Source organism: Microplitis mediator, chromosome 3 (genome assembly GCF_029852145.1).
Source record: "Microplitis mediator isolate UGA2020A chromosome 3, iyMicMedi2.1, whole genome shotgun sequence".
Classification (NCBI taxonomy): Eukaryota; Metazoa; Arthropoda; class Insecta; order Hymenoptera; family Braconidae; genus Microplitis; species Microplitis mediator.
Genome location: NC_079971.1, coordinates 23,216,597 through 23,227,977, shown reverse-complemented (window position 1 = coordinate 23,227,977; position 11,381 = coordinate 23,216,597). Strand labels below are relative to the sequence as shown.

The 11,381-nt window shown below is 26.7% G+C and overlaps 1 protein-coding gene and 1 long non-coding RNA gene across 5 annotated transcripts in view; one reads left to right on the top strand and one right to left on the bottom strand.

Annotated features, from left to right (window-relative positions):
- Positions 1-365: 365 nt before the first annotated feature.
- Positions 366-11,381, bottom strand: part of LOC130664823 (zinc finger protein rotund-like) — a 129,485-nt gene continuing 118,469 nt past the window's right edge. For 3 of the 4 annotated variants that reach the window (XM_057464934.1, XM_057464935.1, XM_057464937.1), the window contains exon 6: positions 367-3,199. In XM_057464934.1, coding sequence (XP_057320917.1) covers positions 1,970-3,199 — 1,230 coding nt within the window. In that variant the 3' untranslated portion in view covers positions 367-1,969. Of the gene's footprint in view, positions 3,200-11,381 lie in introns of all 4 variants that reach the window. The other variant, XM_057464933.1, reaches the window with a different exon arrangement.
- LOC130664824 (uncharacterized) overlaps positions 3,777-11,381 on the top strand; it is a 77,775-nt gene continuing 70,170 nt past the window's right edge. Inside the window, exon 1 of the long non-coding RNA XR_008989472.1 lies at positions 3,777-3,858. This is a non-coding gene — a long non-coding RNA (uncharacterized LOC130664824). The remainder of the gene's footprint in view (positions 3,859-11,381) is intronic.

Below are 11,381 nucleotides of genomic sequence, written 5' to 3'. Positions count from 1 at the left end.
TAGTAAATTTAAAAAAATGCATTTTTTTGTTCGTCGTGCTTTTAATTTAATTATTAATTGTCATTTTTTTTTGTCATGATTTTTTTTTAAATTCAAGGTAAATTTGAAATTTATTTTTAATTTATTTCAGAATTTTTTTTGAGTATCAGATTAAAAAAAAAAAAAATTTTTTTTTCTTATTCTGTAAATAAAAAAATTTTATACATGAAATTTTTGAAAAAAAAATTAAAAATTAATTTTTACTAAAGAGTTTATGAGTGCGAATGTAGCAGACATCAGACAAATTTTTAATTATAAATAAATACAGTAAATAATTAAAAAAAAAATATTTGAAAAAAATGGACTTATTTATTTTCAAATTTTTTAAATGTGCATTTTTTTTTTTTTTTATTAATTATTTATACTATTTTTTAATAATTAAAAATTTGTCTCATTCACACAAGAATTTTTAATTTTTATTAAAAAAAAAATTTTTGTACGACAATACAAATAATTATAAAATTTACCTCAAATTAATTTATTTTTATTATTAAATTATAAAAAATTATTAAATTTTCAACAGAATATTAAAAATATATTTTGTTCATACATTTGTTTTTTCTAAAAAAAAAAAAGTTAAAAGTAAAAGTAAAAAAAAATTTGTGTGAAATTGGACAGCGTCAGTTATCCAAATCTCTTTCCCTCGAAGGTACATAGAATTATTTATTTAAAAATTATTATTTATATGAATTAATTTAATTAAATTTTCATAATTAATAATTTTAATAATAATTATTATTATTATTAAGTCTATTTAAATTTTTAAATTCACCTTACACACCTACAAAATATTAATATAATCAATAATTATAATAATAATTAATATATCATTTTATTTATTTAATTTTCTCATATTTTTTTTTTAATATATATTTATATATATATATTTATTTATATATATTTATATTTATATAATAATTATGTACAAGAGGTTTTCCATACCACTCATATGCAGTCAACACATTACAATTATTTTTTTATTTATTTATTTAAATTGTGTTAAACTTTAATTACTTCATTCACATTTTTTTTTACTTTTATATTTCGTGGCACCGTCAACCTACTCTACCTACACCAAATATTTATTTCTATCTTTCATTATTATTTACTATCTCTATCTCTTTGTCTCTCTTCGCTATTTTTTTTTTTACAAAAAAACTTCGCGATTTGTGCCCTCATGAGTGTACGCTCATTTTATGTCATCTGTCTTAATTTTTTTTTTTTTAATCATTATTATTGTTGTTATTTTTAATATTCCATTCTTGTCAGTTCTCTTGATATTTGAATTTAATCCCGCGCTTTAAATTTTAAAAAAATTATTCTTTAGTCGACTACCGAAATTTCTGGGGAATCGATCCCTGAACCTCGAGAATCGACTTTAGGTAAAATGTCATGCAGACCTTTTTTATAGAGATTTTTACGCTCTACAAAAAAGTATTGATTGGTTTTATCGATATTTTTATTATTTTTTCAGATAATCAGTGATAACAAAAAAAACTTCATTTTTTTAAACAACTCTTGACTCCAATACTTGTAATTACTGTAACTTTTTAAATATTCATTTTTTGAAAATTTTTAATCAGTACTTTTTTTTAGAGAATTTAACGTTCTACAAAAAAGTATTGATTAATTTTATCGATATTTTCATTATTTTTTGAGATAATTTGTGATAACAAAAAAAACTTCATTTTTTTAAACAACTCTTGACTCCAATACTTGTAATTACTGTAACTTTTTAAATATTCATTTTATGAAAATTTTTAATCAGTACTTTTTGATGGAGAATTAAATGCTCTACAAAAAAGTATTCTGTACTTTTTTTGATATACCTCATATTTTTGGAGATATTCATAAAAAAAGATAAGACGGTAGTTATAAATAAATAACAATAATAACAATTAAAAAATATATATATAAACAATAAAATAAATTATTGTTTATCTTTAAGTCCAAGTAAAGAATGTCCCTCCATAGACGCACTAATATTACCCAAATTACTGAGATTACTAAGATTGCCCAAATTTCCCAAATTACCTAAATTAGGTTGATGCGCGTAATTCCTTATCTGATGCAAGCTGATGAGCTGATTAGGAAAAGACGTCGTATTCTGATTATTATTAGTACCAGGAGTTACCGCCGACGAAGTTGGTGAAGCTTTTTGTGTATTAAAAGCATCATATAAGTACGGTCGTGAAGCCGGATGATGGCTTCCAGGATAATGTAAATGATTAAGTGGATTAAGGGGATGTTGCATTGACGAAATAGAATTAATAGAAATAGACGATATCGGTGTAAATGCACTACTACTGTTAGGGTGATGATTAGCACCCCCACCACCACCGACACCCGGTGGTTGAGGTGTCTGTTGCCTCGAGTCATTTTCAATGTCTCTATGCCCGCCTGCCCCAGTTCCACCGCCGCCATTTCCCGTTCCGCCGCCGCCATGTTGTAGTAACATATCAGTCGGTCCGTTTGGATTCTGATGATAGTCCGTATGATGATGATGGTGAGGTAAACGATCATGTAATTCACTTATTACCGAATCAGGGCTTACTTTTGGCCAGTAATGATGCGCTGCTGCATCTTGATGATGCTGTGCTGCGGCCGCCATTGCGGCATGAATTGATGGCCTTAAACCTGTACCGATTATTGGCGGTCTTTTGTCCGTTCTTTCGGCGTGTTTTTGCATATGTTTTGCTAAATACGTTTCCTGGGTATAACTTTTACCGCAATATTGACAAATATGAGTTTTAAGATGCTTTGATTCCTTGTGCTTTGGTATATGCTCAAGAAGACTCGGCTCGTCGGAGAAACACTTGTAGCAGGAATTGCACTTGTACGGTTTATCGGTTTGATGACAACGGGAATGACTCTGTAGATTACTTAGCTGACTAAATGCTTTAGTACAACCTGGATGACGGCATTTATACGGTTTATCACCAGTATGAGTTCGTATATGCTGTTGCAAATGACTCAATTGGGTAAATTTACGTTGGCATATTTCACAACGATACGGTTTTATTCCTAAATGTATACGTGTGTGTTGTGATAAATATGACGAATTAGCGAATGCTTTTGAGCATTGGGTACACTTGTAGGGTTTAGCTTCTCTCATGTGGATTTGCGTGTGTAGTTGGAGGTCTGCTTTGCTGCCGAATATCTGTAACATAAAAAATATCATCGTTATTATAGGTTTCTATTTATGTTTTGTTCGTTTACGCGGAAACGGTGGGAGATATGAAAAAATTCAATGACATCTAATTTGTAGAGCATTGAATTCTACGGAAGATAAAGTCGTGATCGAATCTCTGGGTCTATTTGTTTCCGGGTTAAATTTTTTTAAATTCGATTAAAACTTTTGCCAAGAAATTTTGCTATGATTTTTTAAACTATTTTTACAAATATCTTTGGAACGGTTGAAAATATGGAAAAATGTAATCAGATGAAATTTGTAGAGCATAAAATTTCGCAAAAAATTGATCCATGATCAACTCTCTAGCTCAATTAGTTCATGAGTTATTAATTATTTAAAAAATAAAAAAATGTTGACCGCCCAAAATCTGTGAAAAATTTTCTTTTTGCTAAAATCATTTTTTTTTCTTTGCTTGAAAATGTGAAAATTTTTTTTTGGTATATTAATGACACAATGTCTTATTGAGGAATAAATAAATTAAATGACTGTAGTAGTGCAGTGTTGGGTGAAAATAAAATTAAAAATTTGGATTAGTGATAAATAGATTTGTTAAGAATTGAAAGGGATTTCTGTAGAATTAGTATAAATTGTTGGGATTATTAATAACTAGAAACGAGTGTAGACAGGTGAGTAAGACCAGCCGAGTGTTACACGACAAGCTGACCTTGTCTATCATACTTTTAGCCTCGAGCCATAACTGACTGGCTTTTGCTTACTCTGACTTTATTTATTTTTTTTTTTTTTTTTTGTGATACTATTATAATTATTATTATTCAATCTGAGCTACTACATAGATTTTGTAACTCTACTGTCACTCTATAATCTACATAACTTAAATATCGTTGTCTTTTGTACATCAAACAACCGATTTATCTCAGTCACTCATCGATGATCCGCCGATTCGATACAATTGACCCTCCAATAATTTTAAACATTCATTTTATTTATTATTAAACTTATGCAATCGACAATCATCTTCATACTTGTTCATAATTATTATTATTATTATTTATCAACAATACTATCGTAATTAAATATCAATAAAAATTACAAGTCATTTTAATAATATTCTTTTTGACTTGTAAGGCCTCAAGGATTCATTTTATTAAAAATATCAATCAGACCTTTTCTACGGCAAATTTTATTCTCTTCAAAAAAGTATTCTTTATATTTTTCGATATCTTTACTAGTTTCAAAAATATTTTTAAAAAATGACTTTGATCAAAATTTAATTATTTTTGATCATTATTATTCTTTAAAATCGTTTAACTCTTTAAGGATTAATTTTACTAAAAAAGTTAATCAGACCTTTTCTACGGCAAATTTTATTCTCTACAAAAAAGTATTCTTTGTATTTTTCGATATCTTTACTAGTTTCAAAAATATGTTTAAAAAATAACTTTGATCAAAATTTAATTATTTTTGATCATTATTATTCTTTAAAATCGTTTAACTCTTTAAGGATTAATTTTACTCAAAAAGTTAATCAGACCTTTTCTACGGCAAATTTTATTCTCTACAAAAAAGTATTCTTTATATTTTTCGATATCTTTACTAGTTTTAAAAATATTTTTAAAAAATAACTTTGATCAAAATTTAATTATTTTTGATCATTATTATTCTTTAAAATCGTTTAACTCTTTAAGGATTAATTTTACTAGAAAAGTTAATCAGACCTTTTTTACAGCAAATTTTATACTCTACAAAAAAGTATTCTTTACTTTTTTCGTTAATTCCCATAGTTTAAAAGTTATCGTCAATTTAAATGTTTTCAAAACAATAATTATTGAAAAAAAAAAAAAATTGTCCTTTAATATTTATTTATCTATATACAAATTATAAATATATATGATGAATTTAATTCCTTGGTGTATACATAATTTCGAAATGTGTCCTTGCGAGTGTCAAGTTCGTACACATTCTTCAGCCCACATAATCCCGTCTCTTTTTTCACAATCTTTACAAGTATTTGTATTACACTTTATAGTTATATATATATATATATATATATATATATATATATATATATATATATATATATATATATATACATATATATAAATATAAACATGAAAGAATAGAAATGAGTAAAGGCTAAAAATTTTAAAATAATCTTCCGGCATCAAGAAACTCAGTCTTAAATTTCATTAAAATTTACTATTATTATTATTATTATTATTATTATGTCCTTTGTTGAATGAAAAGGTTACAAAAATTAGCCAGATTGTTTTATTAATCAAGAGATTAAAAAAAAAAATTTGATTGAGAATCATAAATTTTTTTTTGTTGTTAAATGTCTTGAATATTTTTCGTGATTCAAATTTACTGGTAATTATTATTTTAAGTATTAATAATAGTAATAATAATAATTAGTATGGACTATTTAATGATTTACAGAAGGCCTGAGGCCCTCGTAAATTAAATTTAAATATTTCGTCCGGTACGACCTTAATGACGTACACTAGCTGCTGATGATGATTAAGAACAATCTCATCATCATCAGCAGTAACAACAGCAGCAGCAGTACAAAATATCATCGAGACTTAAAAAGATAATATTATTTCAAAAAAAGTTTAAATAAGTTGACGGGCAAGACGAACACGTTTTTAAGTCAAGTCATAGTCAATTTTAGATTATTATAATGTATACCTGTCTACCTTGTTTTAAAGTTTAAATTATTATTTAGTCGTTTTTTTGTTATTTGAGTCGTTAATTTTCGACGGACATCTTAAGGTGAAACAATAAAATTATTATTTTGATAATAGCCTTAATGAAGCAGACTCTGGATTAACAAAGCGGGTTTTTTAATATAAAATGCAACAACAAAATTTTGTTTTAGTGGATGCTAACTTTTTTTTATTTTTATTTTGTGTCATAACTTTCAAACTTGAGGAAATATCAAAACAGCTACAAGGAAATTTTTTGTTTACCGTTAAATTTCCTACAAAAAATAGCTTATTGATATTTTTGTTAAAATCAATCCTTGAGGATGAAAAAAATTTTGAAAAATATTAAATTTCATTATTAGAAATTTTTATAAAATAACTTGGAAAATAATCAAAATATCGAAAAAATGAATGAATACTTTTTTGTACAGCATGAAATTTCCTACAAAAAATGTCTTATTGAAATTTTTGATAAAATAAATCCTTGAGGATGAAAAAAATTTTGAAAAATAGCAAAGTTCAAAAATATTAAATTTCATTATTAGAAATTTTTATAAAATAACTTGGAAAATAATCAAAATATCGAAAAAATGAATGAATACTTTTTTGTACAGCATGAAATTTCCTACAAAAAATGTCTTATTAAAATTTTTAATAAAATCAATTCTTGAGGACTTTTAAATATTTTGAAACATAGCAGTTCAAAAAAATATTGAATTTCATTATTAAATATTTTTTAAAAATATCTCGGAAATTAATAAAAATATCAAAAAAACGTAAGAATACTTTTTTGTACAGCGTTAAATTCTCTAAAAAAAAGTCCTGTACATATTTTCCCTAAAATTAATCCCCAAGGATTTATAAGCGTTTTCAAATTTACTATAATTGATACTAACAAAAATCTATATAATTTATAAGTCAGGAAGTTTATTCATTTTGGTAGTGAACAAAAAATATATATTTTTTTATTTACAACAAAACTAAAAAAGTAAGTTTGGAAAATGCGTCAAAGTGGATTAAATTCCCTTCGGGGATTGATGATTGAAAAGGGACTACTTTGAACCGATAAATTGGCGGATCTTATGCTTATAGATCTTATATTCAACACACATATACACATATATATATATATATATATATATATATATATAGTAAGAGTTTACGTCTAAGAATCACAGATTACGTGTAGAGATCGAACGTGGGGTTTCTCATTGAAAAGATTCTCTGGCTCTTGGGAGGCGAAGGGATCTAAGCCTAAACCTACGTTGGCATTCAAAAAGCCACTTATTTATATATATACATATATATATATATATATATATATATATATATATATATATATCCTCTTTTTATTTAACTATTTTTTTTTTTTTTGGTCAAACACGTGACTTACAAATATACGAAAGAGCACAGCAATAATGATAATAATAATAATAAAATATATAGTAGACTGTTCTATAGTCACACTAGACCCGTATGTTCTTCTTCATCTTCTTTTTCTTCATCTTGTTCTCAAAATCTACTCTCATCCGTCATCGGATTGTTTGCTGGAAAACTTGAAAAGTCTTTCCGACCCTCGCTAATGTCACTCAACTTTATTTTTATTTTTTATTAAAAGAAAACTCTTTTTTATACAACAGAGTAATTATTCATTTTAACTTTAAAAATAGAATATTTAATTGACATTCGATACCCGGCACCCTGACTCCAAAACAGGAAAATTTGAATTTTCGCGGGAGTTTGGTTTTTTTAAAATATTGGGGTTATTTGTGTTGATCGTTATATAATAATAAATAATTTATTTATATATTGATCAGTCAGACACCTAGTTGGTACGTGATTCAGTCATGCTACACATATTTCTAAACAACAAATATATACCGCCTTTTTCCTCTCTCTTTTGCGGTCTCGTTACGTGGCGCAACCCATCGGGTGGAGGACGTCTCGAGGCAAGGCCGAAAGATCTCTTGTACACGTAATATATTTCCCTTTTATTTTATTTTTATTTTTATCTTTATCTTTATCTTGAAGAGAAAAATTTTTTATAAATAATTGCTGATAATAAATTTTAAATTATAACTAAAAAACTATTTTTCGCGGGCATAAACTTTAATTTTGTTGATTGAGGTATTGATTTATTTATTTGGGTTTTGAGTAATTGGCTGTCATTAAGTTGCTGGTTATTTTGTTACGTAAGAAATTAACTTTTGGGAAAAAAATTTTTTATATTTTAATTTTGTTGAAATTTAAATAAATAAATTTTTGAGTAGATCATTAAGTTCTGGGTAAAATGATCAAGTCAAAAAAAAATTTTTAATTTCATTTTCAAAAAAATTAAATTTTTTTTTTGAACTGGTGGATTTTATAGATCTTGAACTCGGGGTAAAATGACCCATTGGTAATTTTTTTTTTATGAATACAAATTTAAAAAAAAATAAAAAATAAATTTTGAACCAATTATGAAATATGCGATTTTTGAAATCGTCGTGAATTTTACTCCGATTCAAAGAAAATCCGAATTCACTCCAGATTTTTTACGGTATACCCATAGAAAAATTAATAAATTCTGATCACTCAATTTTTTTTCAAATTCCAAAAATACTTTTTCATGATACCAGCATCGAAACTTAAAGTTTCAGTGTCTCTACAGCCAGTCGAAAGAAGCGAATTTCAAGCCGATGCTGCGAACGACCTAGCGAATTCGGAATTCACGAATACCTTCATACAGCGGGCAGGAAGATGCGCGTTTCTTCCCATGGGAAGAAACACAATTGTTTCTGCCCGGTGTTAGTTGTATTTAATGTCCATTTGCAGCCTTATTTCTCTCATTTGTTTGCTTGTTATTTCAGTTTACTCATTTCATTTTTTAAGTGACAGTTTTAATTAACCAAATAAAATTAATAAAAAATTAGTGAAAATAATATTTTTTTCTTATTTGCTATTTAATAAGTGACTGTAAATCACAGATTTCTCATACTCTAACAGTTCTCCGCATCATCGGCTTGAAATTAACTTGTTTCTTACTGGCTGCTGACACTGAAACTTTAAGTTCCGATGCAGATAATCATGAAAAATATGGTATGTGACTCAGGATAAAACACGATTTCAGACTGCGGGTGATGTCAGCCCTCGCCTGCGACACGGGAAGCCAACTTCACCCTAGTCTGAAATCGTCTTGTTTCATCCCTTGTCACACAATATACTATTTCATGATACCAGCATCGAAACTTAAAGTTTCAGTGTCTCTACAGTCAGTCGAAAGAAGCGAATTTCAGTCCAATGCCGCGAATGAAAATTAGCAACCGCGTAAATTGTGAATGCGTTCAGTCAGCGGGCAGAAACAAACTTGTTTTGTCCCTTGGGAAGAAACAATTATTTTTCTGCCCTCTGACTGAAGGCTTTCGCAATTTAAACTCTGATACTTGTCATTTATTTAATAGTCATTTCAGAGGATTAATTTTATTTACGTAAATGACAGTTCTGACTGTGATCAAGTTTTATAAAAATTAGTGTAAATAATAAATAGTATTTATAGTTTCTGCTTAATTATAAATTCCAACTGACAATTTAATAGTTGATGACACCATTGGTCGAAAATTAACTTGTTTCTTCCTGGCTGCTGAGACTGAAACTTTAAGTTCCAATGCAGGTAATCGTGATAAATATTCTGTGTAACTCAGGATGAAAGACGATTTCAGACTGCGGGCGATGTGCCAACTTCACCCTGCTCTCAAATAGTTTTTTCCATCCCTTGTCACACAATATACTATTACACAACCAAATCTTTTGTAAAATGATCCTTAAGCTATTTTACCCATTAAAAAAATAAATTAGTTTCTTATAGAACCGCCGTAAATAATTTTCATTAATAATAATTTTTTAATTAAATAAAGTAAAGACAAATTTGTCAAGTAAATATTCGTTAAAACATAATAAAGAATCGCCCGGTAGGAATAATAAGACACTAGAGCGTATAATTGAGGTATGGAGTGTAAAAGAATAGAAAAAGAGATAGAAAAGATGAGATGAGATGAGAAAAGAAGAATCAAGTAGATTTTTATTCCCAGGCACCTACCAGCTGCCAGATTAAACAAAGTCTGGTAAATATATATATATATATATATATATATATATACCCAAATCGTACCTAGCCCGTACAGGTAATCTTTCCAACTAGTTTAGCCTTTAGTATTGTGTGTGGTGTTTAGTTGTATAGTTGATTTTATTTAAAACATAAGAATAGATCAATGGCGGTGATGATGATGATGATGATGAACAACTAAACAGGAAAGAAAGATCATCATAGTCATCGTAATTATCATGACGAGATCGAGAGGACCAACCGAAACCTGTTTTTTTACACGCATCAAATCTTTATTTTAAAATATATATGTATATATAATATATATATGTTGATATTTATTGTATAGGTTCTATCTGTTATTTCAAAATTTACGAGCACTCGTTCCATTCGTTCCACTGACAGATCACTCGATTTTATTATTACGCAATTTCAAATAATACTTAAATTTTTTTTTACTACTGCTATATATATGAGTATATATATTTTTGTATTAGTATGGATTTAGTAGATTATTGTAGTCTTTTCCGCTATTTTAATAATCGTACAACGGTTTTATCGGTGCATTGATTGTTTTAAATTGGCGAGAAAATTATTTTACTGAGAATTTATTAATTTTTTTTTTTTATGGAAATTCAATGGGTTTAAATTATTGGGAGATTATGAATTTTTGAGCCAATTTTTTTTCTTTTTTTTTAAGAACCTTTTTTTTGGAGTAAAATTAATTATACTAGTTAGCCGACGTCTAATAATTTTTGGATTTTCTTTTAGACGGTTAATTGTAAAAAAAAAAAATTTGGAAAAATTCCACCTGTAGTTTTTAAAATTTTCTACATGCGCATATTTTTAGTTTTTTTTTTTTTTTGTTATCAATTAGTAGAAAAAAAAATTCAAAAATTTTAAATTGTCTGCCAATTTTAGGATCATAATTAGCCGACGTCTAATAATTTTTGAATTTATTTAAAAACGATAGATTTACAAAAAAAAAAATTTGAAAAAATTCCACCTGTAGTTTTTAAAATTTTCTACATGTGCATATTTTTACTTTTTTTTTTTTTTTAATTAAGTAGTAAAAAAAAGAATTCCAAAATTTTCGAGTAATTTAACTAAAATTTAAATTAAAAATTCTATTTTTTTTTTTTTATCAATTTTCAAAAAAATTCGTCAAAGAAAATTGCTGAGTTTATTTTCTGTAATTTAACGTAAAATAATTTTAATATTTTGTTGAAATAAACTAAAAAAATAATTGTTATTAATTAAATGTAACGAAAAATTATATAAATATTTTAGTGTAAAAAAAAAAGCTCATTAAAAAATTAAAAAGACGAGCATGTTTCTCTAAAAAAAAAAAGGGCTAAATAAAAATCTCAAGTTAAATTTTCCCAAGTCTCGAATGTTGAGC